The 24,343-nt window shown below is 55.0% G+C and overlaps 1 protein-coding gene across 2 annotated transcripts in view; it reads right to left on the minus strand.

Annotated features, from left to right (window-relative positions):
- The window catches only part of TESC (tescalcin), a gene marked incomplete at both ends in the record, with an annotated part of 33,731 nt that extends 20,050 nt beyond the window's left edge, over positions 1-13,681 (minus strand). For both annotated transcript variants that reach the window (XM_080717731.1, XM_080717730.1), the window contains one exon: positions 13,624-13,681. In XM_080717731.1, coding sequence (XP_080573857.1) covers positions 13,624-13,681 — 58 coding nt within the window. The remainder of the gene's footprint in view (positions 1-13,623) is intronic.
- Positions 13,682-24,343: the final 10,662 nt, after the last annotated feature.

Raw genomic sequence — 24,343 nt, forward strand, 5'->3', positions numbered from 1 at the left:
GGGGTCAGAGGCCACCACCCAGGAAGAGGGAGCACGGCTAAGAAATGGGCCTGAAACCACCCCCGAGCCCAGCCTCCCCCCGAGCAGGCCTCGGCCTCATGGCAGGAGCCATGGCGAAGGGCAGTATCGCCCGCCCACCCGCCCTCCCTTCCCTCTCTTCCTTTGTGTGTTTTTGTGTGTGTGGTGCTGGGGATTGAACCCAGGGGCATTCTACCTCCAAGCTACACCCTCAGTCCTATTTTTAATTCGATTTTGAAACAGGATCTCTCTAGACTAATAAGAATCTCACTACTTGCAGAGGCTGCCTCAAACCTGCCATCCTCTCCTCTCAGCCTCCCAAGTCCTGGCACTGCAGGTGTGCACACCATGCCTGCTGGCTCACCCAGCAGGGTGACCAGGGTACCACGGGAGGGGGGAGCTTCCAGGGCCGGGGCTGGGAGAAAGAGGGGGCAGCTGGGGTGGACAGAGCCCTGGCGGGGATGGGGGGCACGGCTCAGGGGGCCACGAGCGTCCCACACTGGGGGAGGTGGCCAGGCGGAGCCACCTAGACCTCACTGTGAGCGACAAGGACACCTTGCCCGGCTCAGGTCTCACGCAGCTGGCCGCAGACAGGAAGGCGGATGCAACAGGGCGAGGCCAGGACCTGGCCAGGATCCCGGGCGGGTGAGCAGAGGCTCCGGACGCAGAGCCGGCGAAGACCGTGGGGAGTTCTCCTGCCCTCCAGGGCTCCCAAGCCACCTGCCTTTTGCGGTCCCCTAGCTGAGCCGAGCCCGCCTGGGCGCAGCCCCAGGAACCCGGGGCAGGAGGGCATCACCAAGTAGGTCTCGGGATTTCCAACCTTCCAGGGCTCTCTGGCCAGGACTCAAACAAAACATTTCCCCGGAACAGAGGCACGCCAGACCAGACGGCAAGGTGAGCTCACGGCGCGCTGCCGGCATGCCGGTGTGACCCCAGCTCTGTGTCCTATTAAAACAGTCTCCCAGCCGGGCGTGGTGGCGCATGCTTGTAATCCCCGCGCTTGGGAGGCAGAGACAGGAGGATCGCGCAGGTTCGAAGCCAGCCGCGTGCACTGGCTTATGAGACCCTGTTTCCAAATAAAAAAGTATAAAAAATAGGTCTGGGAGTGTAGCCCGGAAGTAGAAGGGCTTCCAGGAACCCCAGTACCACCAAAAAAAAAAAAAAAAAAAGTCTCCTGGGCAAGCTGCCCGAGTGCCAGAGGCATAGGACGACCACAGCACCTGCCTGGAGAGGTCGCCTACCATGCAGAAGCGAATCACATGGTTATTCAGTCCCTAAAAGACGGCACCCACCAAAATGCCCCTCCGGAGGTGGAGGGGTAAAGAAAAGGGGCAGATGCCAACCAGGGAGCATCGCTCGGCAAGAAGGGAAGCAGCCGGGCGGCAGTGCACACCTGTAATCAGGAGGATTCCAGGTTTGAGGACAGCCTCAGCAACTTATCAAAATTCTGTCTCCAAACAAAAGATAAAACAGGGCTTGGGGTGTAACTTGGAGGTACAATGCCTCTGGGTTCAATCATCAGTACAGAGGAAAAAGCGAGGCTCTGACACACACCAGGACACGGTGAGCCTGCAGAGACAAAGGGCTCGTGGTTGCCAGGGGCGACGGGGAGAAGCGTCCCACTCGCGGGCACAGGGCGGCTTTGGGGCAGATGTCCTGGGGCAATGTGCTGCACATCCTTGTGATGAGCTTGACCAACACCGCCAGGCTGTGCCCTTAAATTGGCTAAAATTGTGACTTTTGTGTTACATTGAATTTTTGCCCCAGTTTAAGGAAAAGAAAACCACATCCACCCTGGCATCTGGCGGCGTGCTCGAGGCCAGGAGCGGCCCCGACAGTTGTTATTCTGCCCGGGCGGCCCTGTGAGGCGGCTCCACTGTTCAGCTGGCTTCGGGCGCAGGAGGGAAGCGGGGACCCGCTGTGTGCCACCTGGGGCTTCGGCCAAAGCAGTGACTGAGCCTGGGCTCCGGGCAGCGGCAGCTGCCTCCTCAGCCCCGCTGAGGGCCGCGTCAGTGGTCCTTCTCCCCAGCCGCACGCTGACGGGCCTGAGCCCTGCGGCCTCTGTCCTCACCTGGGTTCTCCTCCCAAGCCACGGGCCAAATGTCTGCACGTCAAAGACACATCTCGCTGCTGGAGGTGTGTGTGTGTCTGTCTGTCTGTCACTGGACACCGAACACAGGGGCGTTCTGCCTCTGAGCTACACCCCACTCCTATTTTCTTTTTCATCTGAAACAAGACCTCACTATGTTGCTGAGGCTGGCCAAGAACCTGCTGGATCCACCCCCAAGTTCCAGGATTATAGATATGTGCCACCACGCTCTGCTCCTTTTGATTTTGAAACATGGTTGCTAAGCTACCGAGTGCCTCGATAAGTTGCTGAGGCTGTCCTCGAACCTGTGGCCCTCCTGTCTCAGCCTCACAAGTGCTGGGATTACAGGTGTGCACCACCACGCCTGGCACTGCTGCTGAGGTTTAACACACGTTCTCCCACGTGGAGAGAGCAGCCGGACTCTAGCCTCTGGCTTTTCCCCAGCACTTCACAATGGTTTCCACGCTAACTGCAACCCACTCCGTCAGCCTGAAAGTCATGGAATGCCCGGTCAGAGCCGCCCGGCCACGCCAGCACAGGTGACAGCTAGTCTCGGGCAGCAAGGGGCCTGGATCTCTGCGGGCTCTGTCTACATGAAATCGCTCTCTGGAGGGGGACTTGGAACAGAGGGAACTGATGTAGCTTTTTTTATTCCCCCCCTCCCTGAATCCAGAATCCTTATAGCTCTGAGCTACATCCCCAGCCCTTTTTTATTTTACACAGGGTGTAAGTTGCTGAGGCTGGCCTTGGACCTGAGATCCTCCAGTCTCAGCCTCCTAAGTACTGGAATTACAGGCATGCACCAGTGCGCCCGGCTCTGGTGTGACTTCTGAGAATCTCCCGCTCTCCTGAGCCGCGAGGCAGCCCAGGAGGCTGCGGGAGGGGGAGGGCGCGCCTTTCAGATCAGCCTGCGCCTCATCCCAGCCCCTCTTCCCACGGCTCGCTCTGTTAGGATCTCTGACAGCGATCCTATTAAGTATCAGGTGTCAGCACTGACTCGGGCGGACACCAAGCCAAGCACCCAGCAGGTCCCATCTCAGTTCTCCTAACCCTGCCTACCTGTTATGATCCCTCCTAAGGACCAGGACACCCAGAGAGGCTGAGGCACTTGCTGAGGGCCACACCGCTGTGAATGGCGGAGCTGGGGCCTTCACTGATGCTGAGGACTGAACCCCAGGACATTCGCTTCTGAGCGACACCCCCAGCCCTGTTTATTTTTTGCTTTGAAATAGGGTCTCACAAGGTTGCCCAGGGTTTTGTCAAATTACTGAGGCTGGACTCCCGGCCCTGGGATTATAGGTGTGCGTCACCAGGCCCAGCTGAAGCTGGGCTTTAAGCCCGGGCCTTGCGGTCCAGAACCTGTCCTCAGAGATGCGTGCTGTGCTCGCTGCCAGGCCTAGAACAATGGACATGTAGCATTTATGTGACTAAAGAGACAAGGATGTCTCCGTTAAAAAAGAAAAAAGACTAAAGATGCAGAAGGGGGAGGAACGCAACTGTGAATCAGTAGAGATCTGAAGAGTGGGCGTCCTTCAGAGCATCTGAGAAAATGGTTTTCACGTCTTTCCAGAACTATCTTCAGCTCCAGATCATCCCACGGCCGAGTTGGGACAGACGGACCCAAAGCAGAAGAGCGAGTGGTGGTAGAAGCGAGACAGGGAAGCCCAGAGCTGCTGCTCGGGGTGCGCAGACCACCCGCCAGAGAGGACATGGAAGAGTAAAGAAGGGGAAAGGCAGTGTTCGGTTCAAAAGAAAGAGCTGGTGTGAGGGTGCGCGCCTGCGATCCTGGTACTTACGGGGCGGAGACGGGAAGGCCACAGATACTTATGAGGCCCTCCGCAACCCAGTGAGAGCCTGTCTCGAAAGAAAAAAGGGCTAGGGTGCAGCTTGAAGGTAGAATTCCCCTGGGTTCAACCCCCAGCACCAGGAAAGAAGGAAGGAATGAAGGGAGGGAGGGAGGGAGGGAGGACGGGCCAGCCAAGGCGGCAGGCGAGGAGGGCACTGAGACCCAGGAGGGCGAAGGCAGATGCTGTGATCCCCTCCATGTAAGGTGAGCCAGAAAGAGTGTTCTCCACTGGCCCAGAGATAACAAGGGCAGTGTCTCCGCTGGAGGGCGGAGGGCAAGGGAGGCTCCTGCGAGGGACCAAAGCTCTGAGCCTGCTCCATGCATCACACTACTGTGGTGTGGAAGATCCAAACTGAAGTGAGTGAGTGAGTGAGTGAGTGTGTGTGTGTGTGTGTGTGTGTGTGTGTGAAAGAGAGAGAGAGAGAGAGAGAGAGAGAGAGAGAGAGAGGGGGGGGGGGACCGACCTCAATGTGGATCCCAGGGCCCCGCACGTGCTCTACCACTGAGCTACACCTCTGGACTTGAATTGAGAAGTTAATATAGAAACTGTCTCCAAACTGGTGAAGATCTAAGACCTAAGATCTGTCCAAGCACACAGCACCAGGTGAGGCCCCTCCATAAGCCAGGAAACAGGGGCGCCTGCGGGGCTTAGGGGAGCTCAGAGATGAGCTCAGGGCCAACTCCAAGGCTCATAAGCAAGTGCACGCAGTATGGGAACGCTGGCAGGCGCCACTCACAAGAGGGTTTGCAAGGAGAAGGCAAACCCAGAGGAGACAGTATAATGAGCCTTAAGTCACTACAAAGAATTAAAGTCCTGGGAAAGGAATGACCCCAAATATGGCTCATAGCAATTAAAATGTCACAAAATTTGGAAGTATTAAGGAAGAAGATGAGAAGGGAAAAGATGTTATCGTCATGGTGGAAGATATGAGTCATCTAGAAGGAAAGGCACAAAACATTTTCAGATAAGATATAATAAACCCACACCTAAACAACATACACAAAATACCACTGACAAAAAGTTTAAAACAGAGGAAGAGGGCTGGGGGTCTAGAGCTCAGTGGCAAATCACAGGCTTAGCATGCATGAGACCTTAGGTTTGACCCTCAGCACAGAAAAAAGAAAAGAAAAACAGCCCCATGTGTGCTATTTTAGCGATTCAGGAGGCTAAGATGGTGGAATCCCAAGTTTAAGGCCAGCCTGGGCAACGAGGTAAGATCCTATCTTAACAATAAAAATACCAGAAGGAAAAACTAGGTTTTTTATAAACAATTAAATTATCAACTAAAGAGCTGACTCCTCAACAGCAACAAGAAGTCAAAAAACAAAGAGCTCCAAGAAAATATCCAGCAACCTCAAGTGTTATCCCCGTCAAATGATCACTCGCGTGTACTGGCAAAAGAGAGGCATTCTCTGATTGCGTTTACACGTCAGTCTTCCTGAAAAATCTACGGAGAAGTATATTAAACAAAGAGTAAAAACGAGCCAGACTTGGCGGCGCACACTTGTAATCCCAGCATTTTGGGAGGCTGAGACCAGAGGATCATGGTTCAAGGACAGCCTCAGCTACTTAGGAGGCGAGGCTGTTCGCAACTCAGTGAGACCCTGTTTCAAAAAATTGAAAAAAGACTAAAAAGGAGGGCTGGGGGTGAAGCTCAGAGGTAGAATGCCCCTGGGCTCCATCCCAGTACTGCCCCCCACAAAAAACAGGTAAAAACAATCCATAAGGAAGAGGGGTCGCGAGAATTAGTGTCTGCTTAAAACAATAAAGAGACCCATTTTATACTTTATTTGGAAACAGGGTCTCACTAAGTTGCTGAGAGCCTCACTCAGTAGCTGAGGCTGGCTTCGAACCTGTGCGAATCTCCTGTCTCAGCCTCCCAAGCGCGGGGATTACGAGCGTGCGCCACCACGCCCGGCTTGAATGGTTGTTTTTTGTTTTTTGTTTTTTGTTTGGTGGTACTGGGGTTCCTGGAAGCCCTTCTACCTCCGGGCTACACTCCCAGACCTATTTTTACATTTTTATTTGGAAACAGGGTCTCCTAAGCCAGCGCGCGTGGCTGGCTTTGAACCTGCGCGATCCTCCTGTCTCTGCCTCCCAAGCGCGGGGATTACAAGCGTGCGCCACCACGCCCGGCTTGAACGTTTTAACAATAATGAAGAATACTGTGGAGTGACACATTAAGTCCCCAGTTATCAGAAGGACAGAGATAATGATTGATTTTAAGTATGTAGAAAATGGCTGACATGTCAAAAGTGGAGTGAATTTCTGAAGACGGTTGCTGAATGCATGCTTACAAAGGAGATATAGGGCCCAGACTGCAAAGCTCGTCATCAAAATGACAATGTACCTTACGTATTCCTTTTTTGTTATTTCTTGCCTCCACTTTAAAAAAAAATTTTTTTTTTAGTAAAAGGATTTGAACCCAAAGACTTTCTACCTCTGAGTTATACCCTTGGCCCTACTTTATTTTATTATTTAGAAACGGTCTCCAAAAATTGCTATGGGCCTTGCTAAATTGCTGAGACTGGCCTTGAACCTGCAATCCCCTTGGTCAGCCTTCCAAGTACTGGGATTACAGACGCGGACCAGCATGCCTGGCTGCGGGCGAGTATTCCTCATCCTAAGTGTTCAGAGCCAAGAGTACTTTGTATTTAAGATTTTATTTTTCCTTAGATTTAAGAATACCTGCATCTACATAATAAGATGTCTTGAGGGATAAGTCTCAAGTCTAAACAAGAAACGCATTTATGCTTTGTACACATCACGTGTCTGTAGGCTGAAGGCAGCGTTAGACAATATTTCTAGTGCGCTTTTTATTTTAGTACTGGGGATGAAACCCTTCTACCTCCGGGCTACACTCCCAGACCTATCTTATATTTTTATTTGGAAACAGGGTCTCTTAAGCCAGCACAGCTGGCTTCCAACCTGCGCGATCCTCCTGTCTCTGCCTCCCAAGCGCAGGGATTTCAAGCGTGCGCCACCACGCTTACATTTTGACTGCAACCCATCACACAAAGTCAGGCTGGAATTTCCTGCCTGGCATACTGGTGCGCAAAACTGTGTTTGGATTTGGGAGCATTTGGGATTAGGGCCGCTCAAGCTGTGCCTTCCGACAACCAGTGAGCATCTGTGGTAGGTACATTAAGAGCTTTACCCCAGTTCTTATCTAAACCTCAGTGACACAAGTTCTTCCTTTACTTCCATTTTACAGATGAGAACACAGAGTCCAGGAGGTGGGGACAATGTGCTTTGCCTAAAGAGTCAGAGGCACCCACTGACCTGGACCCACATCTACCTACTATAAAGGGCAGGGGGGGGGCTGCCACCGTGGGCTCTGGCTCGGTGCTTGACAAGGGAGCGCCTTAGGACCCCCAGGTGGGTGGGGCCTGTGAAGTACACCTGCACACCCCTTCCAACCTCTGCACCCGGGCAGGGCTCAGTCTCCTCCCGGGCACCTGGGTCCCCAGGCGGCCTCTGCCGGCTCCATCCTGCTCCTGGGGAGCCTTGCCCAGAACAGAGGGCCCTTCTCTCTGCTGACAGCCTGCCCGTCCGCAAAGGGCACACACGGCAGGAACACAAAGGGCCTTTTTGTCCTGGTGCTTAAGGTAACCGCCACCACCAGCGGAAATCACCCACTCGACCTTCTGGTTCTATGAATTAATAATTAAGTTGCAGGAGCGACAGGCTGGCTGGCAGGGCAGGGTGCCGAGCGCCTCCCTTGAGCCCCTGGCCTTGCAGGGCTCCCCACTCCCCTAAGGAGGCCCTGACCTTCCTCCTCAGAGCCGGGAACACCTCGCCCTCAGCTCCACCAACAGGTACCAAAGCGCTTCGCAAACTCATCACCGCACGGCGCACGTGTAGGCTGATTGAGTTCCCAGCTGCATTCTGGGACCACTAACTAACAACAACATGTCCTGCCCGTGGGGCGGGGAGGCGAGGAGGACGCGGAGGACCTAATTGTCATCCACAGGCCTGGCAAGTCTGCGGGGACAACCAGCAAACCACCCAGTAAGACCCTGGCAAATGGGGGGGGACGCTCCTGCCTTCACCTCCTCCCAGCCCCAGCCCCGTCACCGCCCGCACTGCCCAGCCAGAGTGCAAATCCCACAACTTTCTATACGGCTCTGCCGTTTTCCACCAGTCCTACCTTCTCAAGGTCCAATCCTCCCCTTGCCAATTTAGCACACACGGGCGTGGGACACTGGCAGAGGCTGTGGGTGGCAAGGTGGGCCGGTGACGGGACCCGCAGACAGCCTTGCCCGTGTCCTGTGGGCAGCTTTCAGGTGAGAGCAGCGTCCCTCCTGGCTTGTGGAGGCTGCTCTGGGATGTGAATTCAGCGTCCGCGTGGCCTTGGCCGGCAGCCCACCCGCCCGAGCTTCGGTCTCCTCATCTGTAAACTGGCGACAGTAAGAACAGAATGGCCGGCCCCAGGGTAGGCAGTGCCGCCTCGGCCAGAGAAAGGGACCACAGACCACCCGGCCGGCCACGGCCTTCAACCAGGGTGTTCTACCTCCAAGCTACACCCCAGCCTTTATTCACTTTTTATCTTGAAACAAGGTCTTGCTACATTGCCGAGGGTCTCACGACTTGCTGAGCTGTCCTTGAGCCTGCCATCCTCCTGTCTCAGCCTCCCACGGACTGAGATGACAGGCGTGTGCCCCCACGCCCGGCAACCACTGCCTTTTCCAAGGGGTGGAATTGGTGGCTCAAGGAGGGACGCGGCTTGGGCCAGGTGACTCAGCAGGGCAGCAGAGAGCGGCTCCCGGTGCCCGGTGCGCAGCCAGCCCCGGGGCCTGCTCCGCGGCTGACCACGTTATCAGCGGGTCAGAGCAGGGAGGTGCCCCGCCATTCCGTACACGTGCTCCCCACCCCTGGAAAGCTTCCACACAGCATCACTGGGGAGGTGCAAAGGTTCTGCGGCTCCCATTGCCCCTTTTGTGTGTGGTCTTGACCGCCTTACCCCCTACAAGTCCTGGGCTTGCCAGAGAGCTGGGCCGCAGGAGAATGGCCCCTCCCCCTCATCGCAGACACTGTCTGCCAAGGCCCACTAGCTCTTGTTTTTTTTCTATTAAAAAAGAGTAATTGTTTGGACCATCGTGATTTGCATACAATGGACTGCATCGCACTGTTCTGAGGGCCTAAGGACAGCAGTGGGGTTCCTCCCAGAGCACCCTGGCCATGCTGTGCCCAATTTCCTGGGGTTCAGAATTGCCCTGAGAGCCTGAGGTTAAAAGCCACACCACTGCAGGGCACCAGCGAGGACTGTGGGCGTGGTGGGGCACTGTCCCATGGTGCCTTGGCAGGCGACAGCAGTGGGTGCTGGCTGGGGTCACCTTACCCCATCAGCGATGCCCCTGTGCCCTGCAGTCCTGGGGCTGCCCTCCTTCGGGACTCAAGGGCAGACAATTCATCAAGCCTCCCGGTATCCAGTGTCTGAATCAGAGAACAGATAATGGCTGAGGGCATGGTCTGGGGCATAAGGCTTTAAAACCCCAGAAGCAGCCGGGTGCGGTAGCACACGCCTGTAACCCCAGCACTTGGGAGGCTGAGACGGGAGGATCGCAGGTTTGATGACAGTTCAGCAAGTAGTGACTCTCAGCCACCTAGTAAGACCCTGTTTCAAAACAAAAAATAAAAAAGGCACAATGTCGCTCAGAGGTAGAATGCCCAGGGTTCAATCTCTAGTACCACCAAAAAATAAAACAAAAAAGCCACGCCCACCAGTTGGCCACAGCCGTCCAGCTCCGTCCCTCCCACAGGATGCTGGGACTGGAGGGGAGTGGCATTCTCTGCACCCTGCCACTCATCTCTTCAGCCCCGACTTCCTCATCTGTAAAATGGGGGGGGGGATCCCAGCAGCCCCCATGGAGGGCCTGCAGGGCTCAGCCAGTGCCTGGCAGATGATGGCGCCAACAAACACGGGCCGTCTGGGAGGACGCCTGGACTCCAGGCCTGCGCTTTGGCTTTGCCTTTTCCTTCTGGCAGCTTCTTGGCATCTATGGCGACATGCCCGTGGAGCTGTTTTGGAGGCTGAAGGAACAAACAGACCCTTCACCTTTCCCAGAACCCTCCTCTCTCACTTCCCTGGGGAGTCTAGGAGCGGGCAGGGAGAGGGCCACCTGGAGGCCAGCTCCTGTGGGCCCACCCCGCCAGGCCATCCCCAAGGAGCCCGGGCACGCCGCGGCCGCTCCGCTCCTGCGTGGGCAGGAGGAGCTCAGCCGGCAGCCCCCGCCGCACCGGACGCCTCCACCCCGGTGTCCGCGTGAATCTTAACTCGTAGGCAGGAAGCTCCTTGGCTCAGAAGAGATGCTGGTGTATGTTGTAAATCAACCAACGCAGCTCTTAGCAGGCGAGGAGGAGGGCGGTGGACGCGTGGCCTGAAGATGCCCTGCGTGGGCCAGCGCCCGCTCTGCCGCTTTCGGCGGGGCTGGCGCGGCAGGGGCCGGGCTGCTCTGGGTGCCCACGGGGCTGCGCTCTCCTGGGTGGCCTTGGATTACCAAGCGCCCAGAGACCTCACGGCCTCCCCCTGCAAACCCGGAACCTTGTTCAAAGGTGAAGGAGACATGTCCTCTCTGACCTCAGCGGACTTGTTTCCAACGGGTGGCGGGTGACAGGGCTGACAGCTGAAATGGGGTGCGATTCTTGCCATGACGGGGAGGAACGCAGGCACCACCAGAGGCCTGAGGAGGCCGTGGACCCACGGAGACGGGATGGAGAGCGGCCAGGCACGGCCTTTCGGAAGGGAGCATAGCTGAACCACACCAAGCCCTGGACGGTGACAAGCATTAGCCTTGCAGAGAGACAGGGTTAAGAGAAAAGGTTTGAAATCTTAACCTGGGCGGTGGGGTCAGGGCAGGCTCTCGTATAAACACCGCACTGGGCATGTTCAAGAGCAGAGAGCCCTCCAAGCAGAGGCCAGGCTGTGCAAAGGCCTTGAGACAAGAGCAGACAGGGCAGCTCCTCCTACTGCCTGGGTCTCACGAGCACTGGGGAAGCACAGTGGTGGAAAGAGAGCTTGGGAGCCCTTCGGCAGCTGTGAAACTGCAGGCAAGCGGCTTGACCTTGCTGCGCCTTGGTTTTCTTATCTGTAAAATGGCCACATTACAACTTGTCTGGAAGATTCCTTGAGTGTGCGTGCAAAGGGCTCAGCACGGAGCCAGCAACCCAAGGGCACAGCCCATTCTTGGGTCACCCCAGGCTGGGGCACTCTCCTTCCTTCGGGGCATCTTCCAAAGGGAACGCCCGGGGTTAAGTAAACCAGAAGAGCCATGGAGCTCTGCAAAGGCCCGACTCCACGCACATGCACAGACACAGCCTTCGTGAATCCCACAGCGTCTCCCGGACCCAGATGGGGACACCAAGCTTCAGAGAGCACATTGGTTTGCTCCAGCCCTGAGCTGGGGAGCAGCGGGGCCAGACTTGACTCTCAGCCGCGGCTCCAAGTGGCTGAGGCATACGAGTGAGTTTAAAGTGTTTTTGATAATATACACACTTGTAGTCTGTTCTATTTATAGACATTAACTCTTTAATTCTGTCCATTTTATTTATTTATTTTTCTGTGTGTGATACTGGGGGTGGAACCCAGAAGCTTTCTACCTCCAGGTTATACTCCCAGACCTTTTTTATATTTTATCTGGGAAACAGGGTCTCACTAAGTTGCTGAGAGCCTCACTGAGTAGCTGAGGCTGGCTTCGAACCTGCGCGATCCTCCTGTCCCAGCCTCCCAAGCGCGGGGAATTACAAGCGTGCGCCACCACGCCCGGCTCTAGCTGTCCATTTTATAGGAGATGAAACTGGGGCCCAGACAGCATAAGGCCCATGCCCAAGGGCACGGACCAAGCAAGGCGTCGGCTCCCGCAACCCGGATCCCTGAGGGGCGCGCCACTGCCTCCCCGGAGCTCCTTCACAGGGCCTCTGATTTGCTGTTTCCGGCCCGAGGTGCCCCCGCCACCCACTTTCACATCACAGGCTCCTCATTTGGGCCTCTGTTCTGCCCCAACACCCCAAGGTGCTTCCCCGCCCTGCCCCCACTCTCCTGTCCCTGCTTTATTTTGTTCACAGAATGTAAAACCTATGGATTGAGCCAGGCACGGTGGACACACCTGTGATCCCAGTACCGGGGAGGCTGAGCCAAGAGGACTGGAGGTTCGAGGTCAGCTGCAGCAACTTAGTGAGGCCCTCAGTAACCCAGCAAGACCCTGTTTCAAAATAAAAAGTACAATATGGCCGGGGTGTAGCTCAGAGGCAGCATGCCCTTGCGTTCAATCCCCAGCACCACACACACACCTATGGGCTGGTTTGTTTACTGTGTGTCCGCCTAAGGGGAACTGGCCTCTCTGAGTCACCTCTCTATCCCCACACTCTGATACACAAATATGTATTAAGTGGGTAAAAGTGCCCAGACTGTACCAGCCACTCTCAGAGGCCCCGGAGCTGTCCACCCACCTGGAGCTCGGAGGACCAGGGAGCGTTCATTCTCCCCTGGAAGCTAGTCGCACTGCCACCCCAACCCCAAGCATCCTGCGCTCTAGGCGGCAAGAAGAGACGCCCCACCAGCCACATCTTGAAAGCCGCGAACGCATCTGTCATGGGAGGGAGATTCCCAGCATGCTCTGCAGCCCCAGCATCTGCCAAACCCACCCAGGAGGGATTCCCCAGAAGGCCAAGGGCACCTGGGTGTGGAGTCCCAGCTAGGAGGGACCCCGCCTCCACTGCCCGGAGAGAAGGTGGCGGGAGGGGGCACTGGACACACAGTACAAACTGGGGAAACCCAGCAAAGTAAGGCCCAGGGGACCCTCTCCCCTCCCTCCCATGAGCCTCTGGTTGAAGCCTATTAAACTTTCTGGACAAGTGAAATATTCACATATTTCAAAATGAAAATATAAAAAAGGTTTACAGTGAAAAGCCGACTCCGTTCCCACCCAATTATACACCGTCCTTACTATATTGTGAGGTTCCCCCCCCCCCCTCTCTCTCTCTCTCTCTCTTTCCCTTTTATGGTACTGAAGGATCGAACCCAGCGGCATCCTACCTCTAAGCGACGCCCCTAGCCCCTTTTTGCTCTTTATTTTGAAGCAGGGTCTTACTATAAAGTCGCTGAGAGCCTTGCTCAACTGCTGAGTCTGGCTTTGAATCTATGATCCTCCTGTGCCAGCCTCCCGAGTACTGGGATAAAAAAAAAAAAAAAAAAAAAAAAGGCTGGAGCCACCGCGTCTGGGCTTCTTCCAGGCTCTGATGCAAAAAAAAAAAAAAAAAAAAAAAAAAAAAAGCCATTACAAATATATAATCTTGTTTCCTCTAGCCTAAAGGGTTTCATGAATGTTAACAGAACACTTTTTTCCTCTAGTTGGACACAATCCTACCTTTATATGGAGGGACATACGCACGTACAAATGTGTGTGTGTGTGTGTGTGTGTGTGTGTGTGTGTGTGTGCACATGCACACCAGCCACTAAGAAGGGTTTTCTAGTTTTCGCCCGTCTGCGGGGAAGGCTGCGGGGTCCGGGATCGCTGTCGAGCGGGGCGCCGTCCGCACCGAGCCTGCGCCGGGCTCGCCGGGCTCCCTCTGCCCGGGAGGGGGCGGCGGGAGAAGGACCGGCCCAAGGTCACCCCGCCGGGGCGCGGCGGGCGGGCCGGGGGCTCCGGGGGGGGGCCGGGGCGTACTCACAGCCGGTCTTGCCCTCCAGCTCCCGCACCTCCGCCGACGCCGACGGCGCAGCGCCCATGGCTCGCGGGCCGCGGCGGGTCCGAGCGGGAGGCGGCGCCGCCGGGGGTCGCAGCCGCGGGCTCCGCGAGGGGCGCGGGCGCCGCCTTTTATACCCGCGGCCGGCGGGCGGGCGGGCGGCTCCGCGGTCCTAGCGCCCGCCGGCTTCGCGCGCGGCGGGGCCGGAAGCCGCGCCGAGCTCGGGGCGCTGGGGTGGGTGGGGGGGACGGAGCGCACCGTGGAGGCTCCCGCGTCCCTGTCGTCGTCGCCGCGGCGGCCGCGCCCGTGACGCCTCGCCCCTGCCGCACCCGCGCAGGTGTGCAGAGAAGCAAGGGGCGAGCAAAGTGGGGGGAGGTTCCCCGCCCCATCCCACCCCACCGCGCGCGCTCCCGGGGCTCCAGCTGCGAAACTCCGCCGGGATGGCGAAGGAGGTCAGCGAGCGCTAATGAGCTCCGGGTAATGGTAATCCAATTTGGATTCGCAGCGTGCGCTGCTTAGCTACTTTCAGAGAAGGCCCCCCCCCCCGTGCTTCTCCCTCCACCCCACCCCACCCCCGTAGGACCCCGAGGCTGGGCAAAGGGCGCGCGGCGCCCACCCTCCGAGAGCTCCCGGAGGCCGGGCACAGGTGGCATCGTTAGCGGTAAGCGCGACTGAGAGCGCCACGGAGGCGGCCCCCGTGCCCACTGCGAGTTTCTGGATTACCATCCTTTAAGGGTTTGGCTGTGTCTCTAAGGCAGGGTGACTTAGACCCGTCCTGCCACCTGCCTAACCATAATTCCTCCTCCTTAAACTGGGGTACATTAGCCGTGAGCCCAGGACACGCCTGGAATCCCAGTACTTGGAAGCTGAGACAGGAGGATTGCAGATTCAAGGCCGGCCACGGGCAACACAGAGATGGCCTCGGCGATTTAGCAAGATCCTGTTTCAAAATAAAAAATGGGCTGGGGTGTAGCTCGGAGGGAGAGTGCCTCCTGGGTTCAGTCCCCAGTGCCACGGAAAATAAAAGACTGCACCTTGCCCCGGTGCTCTGTTGGTACTCAGAGCTAGGTGCATTTGAGGGTGCATTTTGAAGCACCCTTAGGGGGTGCAGTGCCCCCGCCAGGCTGAAGAAATGTTGGCTGTGGGGCCTTAGCTGTGGGGCAGTCTGGAGAGGGGGCGCAGAGGCTACATTTGGGTTCAGAAGAATTCTAGAAACCCAAACAGACCTTGGGGGAGTGGGGTGGAGGTCAAGAAAGGGGTCCCGAGGCCCTGGGAGTCACACACTTCACTGTGTCCATTGCACCCGTCCGTTTTATTCCAACCTGCAGTATCTGTTCTTCCAGGGCTCGGCGATGGGTCTGCCCGCTGGGGAGTCCGGAAGTGGTATTCTCAGATCCAGACACTCAGATCCAGACAGTGCAGCTGCTGCTGATGATAAAAGCCTCGCGTGGTGAGGGGCATCACGGTCTCCACTGGATCTGGATCCCTGTCTACACTGACGGCTGGCTGCTGTTGACTCTAACCCGCACTGGCTCTTGGTCCTTCTGCCGGGCGGGGGGGGAGTTGCACAGATACCAACAATAATAAAGCAGGCTGGGCGAAGTGGTGCCCGCCTATGATCCCAGTACTCGCGAGGCTGACACAGGGGGATTGCAGGTTTGAGGACAGCCTCAGCAACCTAGGGAGGACCTGTTTCAAAACAAAATGAAGAAATGGGCTTGGGGTGTGTCACTCAGAGATAGAATGCCTCTGAGTTTAGTCCCCAGTAACACACACACACACACACACACACACACACACACACACTCACACACACACCAGTAATAACCAGTAATAACAGTAAGAAAGCAAAACAGGGGCCAGGCATGGTGGTGCACACTTGTAATCCCAGCATTTGTGAGGCTGAGATAGGAGGATCACGGTTCACGAACAGCCTCAGCTACTTAGGCCCTTTGCAACTCAGTGAGACCCTGTTTTAAAATAAAGAAAAAAATAGGGCTGGGATATAGCTTGGAGATAGACAGTCCCTGGGTTCCATTCCCAGTACCACAAAAAGAAAAGAAGAGAAGAGAAGGAAGGAAGGAAAGAAACAAAGAGAAAGAGAAAGAGAGAAAGAAAGAAAGAAAAGGAAGGAAAGGAAGCGAGCAAGCAGGCAGAGGGCATGGGCACTGCGGGCTCACATGGGCCGCAGAGACCTGAAATGTTCATGCCAGAATTTCCCCGCGTGCTCCTTCATGCTCCACGCTGAGCTGGGGAGAGTCTGATCGCCCCCCAGCTGCAGCCCCAGATTGAGGTGGCCCCGTGGAACCTCTGCCTGGCTCCTCTACGCTCCTCTGCGGCACACCCACACCGTGGGGGGCCCCCACACCAGTGTCACGCCCTCATCCAGTCCCCTCAAAGGCCCCGCTGGCGTCAACAGCGCCAGATCCAGGTCTGCAGTTTTCCCTGCGGTCCTCCGGGCTGATTGGACTTGTTGTCTGGAGCCCAGGGAGGCCTGCCCCAGGAGGGGAGCTTTGCTTTAATGCGGGGCCACCTCCTGAAGTCTGGGAAACACTTTGGTCACCAGGCAACTGCCTTTCTTCTCCGGGCACCACGCCCCTGGGGGAGCTGATCCGAGGCAGAGGCTACAAAGACCTGTAATCTTTTTTCCCCAGCATGACTCGTGGGTTGGTACCTGTGACGCCCCAGTGGGCACGAGCCCAGGGATGACCAGGTCCTTTTTCACTTTGCTGGCCCGCCAGGGAGCTCAGGCAAGTGACCCAGCTTTCCTGAGCCTCAGTTTCCCCATCTGTAAAACTGCAAGAACAATGGCACCTTCCTCATGGGGTGATTGTGAGCGTTAAGAACCCAAGCACTGTGGCTTATGTGTAGTGGCATGCCTGTAAGCTCGGTACTTGGGAGATACGGGGCTTGCAGGTTCAAGGCCAGCCTCAGCAATTTAGTTATACCCTGTTTAAAAATAAAGGGCTAGCCGGGCACGGTGCCATGCTTGTAATCCCAGCATTCGGGAGGCTGAGACAGGAGCATTGCGGTTCGAGGACAGCCTCAGCTATTTAGTGAGGCCCTTTGCAACTCAGTGAGACCCTGTTTCAAAATAAAGAATAAAAAGCCAGGCGTGGTGGCGCACACTTGTAATCCCCGTGCTTTGGAGGCGGAGACAGGAGGATCGCGCAGGTTGAAAGCCAGCCGCACTGGCTTAAGAGACCCTGTTTCCAAATAAAAAAGTATAAAATAGGTCTGGGAGTGTAGCCTGGAGATAGAAGGGTTTCCAGGAATCCCAGTACCACCAAGAAAGAAAGAAAGAAAGAAAGAAAGAAAGAAAGAAAGAAAGAAAGAAAGAAAGAAAGAAAGAAAGAAAGAACCAAAAATAGAGCTGGGGGTATAGCTAAGAGGTAGAACGCGTGAGGCCAGCCTCAGCAACTTAGTGAGGCTCGTAGCAACCTAGCAAGACCCTGATTCAAAATAAAAATCAAAGCCGGGCGTGGTGGCGCACGCTTGTAATCCCAGCATTCGGGAGGCTGAGACCTGGAGGATCGCGGTTCGCGGACAGCCTCAGCTACTTAGTGAGGCCCTCTGCAACTCAGTGAGACCCGGTTTCAAAATAAAGAATAAAAAAAAAATAGGGCAGGGGGTATAGCTCAGGGGTCAAAAGCCCCTGGGTTCCATCCCCAGACCCACAAAAAAAAAAAAATAAATAAATAAAAATAAAAATAAAAATAAAAATCAAATAAATAGGGCTAGGGGGTGTAGCAATCCCCGGACTACACACAAAAAAAGGTTTTTTAAAGGAGGAGGAGGTGACGGCCACGGTGGCAGCAGAGGAGGAAGTCCTGATTGGTGCCATTTGCCAATTTCCATGGTGTAAATATTCCCCCGTGGTCCAGTTCAAGCCACCAGTAATTTCACAATGGGCTTGCAGAATTTCTGAGTATTTAACTGTTGCGTCTCGAAAGCCAGTACAGCACCAGCACATCACCGCCCTGTGGGCTGTTGTTACCCTACACTGAGCCATGCACCAATCCATTCTCGTGCACAGGGCTGTGGACGGGCCATCATGGCACCCTGGGGGACGGACCCACAGGTCTCCATTTTATTGATGGGGAAGCCAAGGCGTTCAGGACGGGCTGTGGACAGAGTCAGAACACAGACTTGAAGTTTTCTAAGCAGCTCTTTCTGCAGTTCACCTGTCCCTTTGCCTGCTTGCTTTTTTTTTTTTTTTTTTTTTTGTGTGTGTGTGTGTGTGTGTGTGGTACTAGGGATTCAACCCAGGGGCATTCTACCTCTGAGCTACATCCCCAGCCTCATTTTATAATTGTTATTTTGAAACAGGGTCTTATTAGGTTGATGCAAGTCTCATTACTTGCTGAGGTTGTCCTCGAATCTGCGATTCTCCTGTCTCAGCCTCCTCAGTACTGGGATTACAGGTGCGCACCACCAGGCCCGGCCACCTGTCCCTTCTGGTCACTCAGTGTAGGGCAATCCCGCGGCTTGTTAATGCTCTAAGAGTGACGCTTTTTTCCTTAATCTTGAAGCTACTTACTCCAAGAAATTTTCAGGAACCTCAAGGAACATCTTGCTTGGGCCTGACTTAGAGAAGCTCACACCTAAAGTGACCACACCAAAGAGGCAATAATTAGTGACTTGTGAAGCCAGAAGCCTGCAGGCGGCCGACGCCTGTGCTTTGGCTCTGTCTGGGCAGTTCTCATTTTTTATCTAAGCTCCTTTTTTTTTCCAACCCTATTTTATTTAATTTTGTTTGTGGTATTGGGGATTGAACCCAGAGGCATTCTACCTCCAAGCTACACTCCCCGACCCAGCTTTATTTTATTTTGTTTTGTTTTGTTTCGAAGCAGGGTCCCCCTAGGTCGCGGAGCGTCTCACTCCTTGCTGAGGCTGTCCTCAAACCTGGGATCCTCCTGTCTCAGCCCCCCAAGTACCGGGATTACAGGCGTGAGCCACCATGCCTGGCTTTGTTTTTTATTCTAAAACAGGGTCTCGCTAAGTTGCTGAGGCTGGCTGCGAACCTGTGACCTTTCGGCCTTAGCCTCCTAAGCACTGGGATTGCAGGCGTGCGCCCTCACGTCTGGCTTATTCGAGCTCCCCGTGTCATCCCCAATTTGCATTTTGGATTAAAGTTTTCTCTTGGCGGTCCTTATCCACATCCTTCCTTGAAGGCACCAGATCTTTTCAGCTAACCCTGGGTGACTGGCTCTGCCCGTCTGGGCTGGATCCTGGCTCTGCGGTGCTTGGCTGCGTGCCCGGGTCGGGTGCACGTCCCCTCCCAACCTCAACGTCCTCATCCGTAGAAGGGGCAGCATGGTGCCCTCTCTACAGTGGGCATGGCGGGCTGGCTGGTGCAGAGCCGGCTCTCCCTACCTGCCTGCTCCTCCCCCTGCAGGATGGAAAATATCCAGGACTTAATAGCTAGCTTGGCCCTCTGCTTCTCTCTGGCTTTCTGCCCCTCTCTTTCCATGATTCCTAGAAAAAAAAAAAAATGGAGCTCAGACCCAAACCTCCTTCAAGCACCCTTCTTACCAAATTGTGTTGATCTTGGGAGCTGATCTCAGCAAGGGACTTCAGGACATGCGTGTGTGTGCGTGTGTGTGTGTGTGTTTTACTGGAGATCGAACTGAGAGACATTCTACCTCCAAGCTACACTCCAGCCCTTTTTATTTATTTATTTATTATTTATTTATTTATTTTAATTTTGAAACAGGGGTCTTGTTAAATTGCCGAGGATTTTACTAAGTTACTGAAGGCTGACCTCGAAACTGTGATCCTCCTGTCTTGGCCTCCTAGGATCACAGGCCAGCAACACTGTGCCGGGCTCCTTATTATTCTCTGAAAGCTTTAAACTCACAGGCATTGGAAAGCCCCATTCTGTGGATTGCCTGGGAGGAGGGCGCCTCGGGGTGTCGACCGCAGACCCTTTTGGGTCCCAGGAACACCTCTCATTCTTCCCCTTTCCAGGCTGGACCTCAGAGGGGCGCGGCGCCACAGGATGTGGGGGCCGGGGAGGAGGTCCAGCCACCTAAAAATAGGAGCCCGGCGCCCTTTAGAGAAGGCAACTTGAGTGTAGTTTTCAATTATTTATATAATTATAAATAGTGACCAGTTACTGGAACTTACAGGGGACACTGGAAGCCTGTCCCTGGAAGGGCTTCAAGCTCTGCATTGTTGTTCGAGAAACAAACTTATCAGCGAAGCAGAACGTGGCAGGGGCCCAAAATCTATTTTAACCTCACCGCCACTTTATATGGGGCGCAGGACGGGCTTGACGGGGTGGGAGGCCTGGAAGGGCCGGGGGAATCTGCGTGCGCATGGGGCGTGTCCCAGGCCCAAATTCGGCAGCCCCGAGAGGGGTTCTGGTGGTGGTACGTTTTCTGAGTCATTACCTGTGACATGGAGGGGAGCATCTTACACCATAAAATAGGAAGATGCCTGGTAGGATGCAAAATAGCCCCAAAGAGGTCCACGACCAACCCCTGGACCTGCGACTCTGTAAGGCCATACGACAAGGGGGGTGTGGGGCTGCAGGTGGGTTAGGGTTGCTAATCAGCTGGGGTGAGTACCTTGATCATCCAGGTGGGCTGTGATCAGCGTTTTATAATCTCTGGAATAATCACTGGCATCCGTACACAGAAAAGAGGCAGGCAGAAAAGCCAGAGGAGAGACCGGTAAGGGTGTGAGCCAGGCACGGTGGCTCACGCCCATGACCCCAGCGACGCGGGAGGCTGAGCCTGGAGGATCACAAGTTCCAGGGCAGTCAGAGCAGCCTAGTGAGACACTGTCTCAAAATAAAATAGAAGCCGGGCGTGGTGGCGCGCGCTTGTAATCCCCGTGCTTAGGAGACAGAGACGGGAGGATCGCGCAGGTTCGAAGCCAGCTGCGTGCGCTGGCTTAGGAGACCCTGTTTCCAAATAAAAATATAAAATAGGTCTGAGAGTGTAGCCCAGTAGAAGGGTTTCCAGGAACCCCAGTACTACCAAAATAAGTAAATAAATAAACAAAATAAAACAGAAAAGGCTAGGGGCATAGCTCAGTGGTAGAGCACCCCTGGGTTCAATCCACAGGAGAGAGAAGGAGAGGGAGAGGGAGAGAGAGAATATAAGAGAATCAACTGACTGGCCATCCTTGGCTTTGAAGATGAAGGAAGGGGCCACGAACCAAGGAATGCAGGCAGCCTCTAAACACTGCAGTATGCAAAAAAATAATAATAAAAAGGACCCCCCCCCCCCCGCTGCGGCAGAGCCTCTAGAAGGAACTGTGTCAACAGTGTCACCACGAACGCTGGGATCCCATGAAGGCCTCATTTTTGAGACAGGAGAAAATAGTGGCTGGGAAAATGGTGACAGTCCCCTTTCTGCAGGAATGACTTCCAAAGCACAGCTCTGGGCAGAGACCAAAGGAGCCGCCCGTAAGGAGGGTCTGTGCGGCTAGTAGCAGCACCGTTGTTCTGGAAGCATCCCATGTAAGCACCAGGGTCTGGGCTGTAGCTCAGGGGTAGTGTTCGCCTAGTGTGCGTGAGGCCTGGCTTCAATTCCGTGCTTTTTTTTTTTTTTTTTTTTTTTTTTTGGTGGTACTGAGGATGGAACCCTTCTAGCTCCAAGCTACACTCCCAGACCTATTTTATATTTTATTTGGGAACAGGGTCTCTTAAGCCAGCAAGGCTGGCTTCGAACCTGCGCGATCCACCTGTCTCCACCTCCCAAGCACGGGGATGACAAGCGTGCGCTACCACGCCCGGCTACTTTCTTTTTCTTTTGAGGTACTGGGATTGAGTCCAGGGCCATTTTACCTCTGAGCCGCACTCCCAGCCCTATTTTTTTTTTTTTTTTTTACTTTGGAAACAGGGTTTTACTAAATTGCAGAGGGGCTCACTAAATTACTGAGACTGGCAGCAAACTTGCAATTCTCCTGTTTCAGCCTCCCAAGTACTGGGATTATGTGGGCATGCGCCACCACATCCGGCTAATCTTATTTACCCTTCACTGGCCAAGGATAAGTGTGGGTAATTTATCCTCCCTGTGGCATAAATGTGAAGGCTGAGTCCAAGGGGGCTCAGGCTGCATATGGAAGGTCACATGGTTAGCAAACGACAGCCCCCAGGGGTTCCAAGCCCCAGACCCACAGGCCAGTGATGGTTCCAGCAGGTCTCTGTCTCCTGCAAGTTACCTGGCTGGCTAGAGAGGAAGAAAAGGGGCTGGCGTGGTGGTACACACTTATAATCCCAGTACTTGGGAGGATCACAGGTTCAAAGCCAGCCTCAGCAACTTAGGGAGACTCTGTTTCTAAATAAGAAATAAAAAATCATGCCGGGCGTGGTGGCGCACGCTTGCGATCCCAGTAATTGGGAGGCTGAGACAGGAGGATCGTGCAGGTTCAAAGCCAGCCTCAGCAACTTAGTGAGACCCTGTTTTCAGATAAAGTATAAAATAGGTCTGGAAGTGTAGCCTGGAGGTAGAAGGCCCCTGGGTTCTATCTTTAGTACCACACACAAAAAAGGGAAAAATTTAGAAATTAAAAAATCAGTGTAAGCCAGGCGTGGTGGCGCACACTTGTAATTCTAGCATTTGGAAGGCTGAGACCGGAGAATCATGGTTCGCGGACAGCCTCAGCTACTTAGTGAGGCCCTCTGCAACTCAGTAAGACTCTGTTTCAAAATAAAGAATAAAAAATTAAACAGGGGTGTAGCTTGGAGGTCAAATGCCTCTGGGTTCCATCCCTAGACCCTCAAAAGAAAAAAAAAGTCAGTGTAGTTTGGAGGTAGACTAACTCTGGGCTCAAACCTCAGTACCAATAATAATAATAATAATAGCCGGGTGTGGTGACGCACACTTAGGAGGCAGAGACAGGAGGATCACGCAGGTTCAAAGCCAGCCTTGCTGGCTTAAGAGACTCTGTTTCCAAATAAAAATATTAAAAAAAAAAATAGGTCTGTGAGAGTAGCCCAGAGGTAGAAGGGCTTCCAGGAACCCCAGTGCCACACACATAATAATAATAATAATAATAATAATAATAATAATAATAAAGTATCTTTTGAATCACATTGGCACCATGTAGCTCAGAGTAAGGCCGAGCTGTCCTTTACTAGGCCCTGGGTGCTTTGTGTATTCTGTTATCCTCATTGGCCCCCAAGACCCCACAGAGCGGGCACTCGTCACACCTCTGCCCTGAGTGTGAGGAACCGAACCGCGGCTCGGAGATGCCAGGCCAGCATCGCCGATTGCGGCTCCACATGCGAGGTTCTCCAGCAGAAAACACATCCCCCACGATTCCCTGAATTTGCATTTCCAGGGATTTCCTTCTCCACCTTCTTTTTGTGGTACTAGAGATCGAACTCAGGGGCATTCTACCTCTGAGCTACGCCCCCAGGCCGATTTCACGTTGTACTAAGTAGCTGAGGCTGTCTGCGAACCTGCGGTCCTCCTGGCTCAGCCTCCCAGGTACTACGATTACAAGCCTGGGCCACCACGGCCGGCTTAGGACTCTGCACCTTCCATCAGGGTCTGCGCTCATTGTGGTGCAAGCCACTGGAGGATCGTGACGAAGGAATCCCACAATGCCTCCGGTTTCTGAAGTAGGAAATGGGGTCCAGGAGTGCTCATCTGGGACCCCTTCAGGAGGGGATCTGCGAGATCCTTTCGTGAGCCCGGCGGCACTCAGGGGCGCTGAGAGCCCTGTGGACCAAGATGCACCCTCCCAGGCACCCGCAGGAGCCTACTCCTCGCCCAGGGTCAGGAGGACAAGCCTAGCCCTCCCAGAAAGCCGGCTCCCAGCACGACCCCGGCCATTCCCATCCCCTGGATTCAAGATCTCCAGTGCGCCCCGCCTCCTGGGTAGGCCCACAAGCTGCCCCGCGCGGTAGTGATGCTGCTGCTGGCTGTGAAAGGTGTAGACAGCTACACCACACACTGTCCCAGGGCCTCCCCGGCCTGGGGGCAGCGGGGGCAAGGCAGCCCGGCCTGTTCTCCCTCCCTCGCTCCTGGGGTGACTGCAAAGACCATCAAGCCCTGCAGAGAACCTGGGAGGCTGGGTGATAAATACACGTTGGGGCCGAGGGTTGGCACAGTCTGTAATTTGGGGCTTACCTGGGGGAGGAGGCAGCAGGCTGGCTGGGCCAGCACAGGGGGAGGAGAGGCAGCTTGCTGACTCGGCAGAGCGCTGCTTCCCCGCTGTCCACTGTCCTCCCTGCAGTACTGGTGGGGCTGGCTGCCCAGAGCTGCGGGCACGGGGTCGGTTTACCCTTCCTGAAGGAGGGGGAAGGTTGGGGCAGGAGAGAAGACAGCCGGCCTCCCGGCCCCTCTCTGGGCTTCTTAGGTGGCGGGCGGGCGCCGCCCCTCTGCCCAGGAGACTGTGGAGTTTGCAGGTGGGGACAGAGAGGCTCCGGATTCCCTGGGTGCATGCAGAGGCAGGTGCAAAGCCTGGGCAGGCTTCACTGTTGAGGCCTGATGCTGGGGCCTGCAAGGAGAAGCTAGCCAGAAGGCCGCCCTCCGGCCCTCCTCCCCACCTTGGGTAGGAGCCCAGCTGGGGACTCCAGGAAGGGCTGAGCAGCTCCTCAGAACTACATAGTTCAACCCCATCATTTGTTTTATTTTGGGGGGTACTGGGGATGGAACCCAGGGGCATTGTACCTCTGGGCTACATCCCCAGCCCCATTTTTTATTCTTTCTTTCTTTCTTTTTTTTTTTTTTTTGGTGGTACT

The sequence above is a fragment of the Muscardinus avellanarius genome (genome assembly GCF_963383645.1).
Source record: "Muscardinus avellanarius genome assembly, chromosome: 21".
Taxonomy (NCBI): domain Eukaryota; kingdom Metazoa; phylum Chordata; class Mammalia; order Rodentia; family Gliridae; genus Muscardinus; species Muscardinus avellanarius.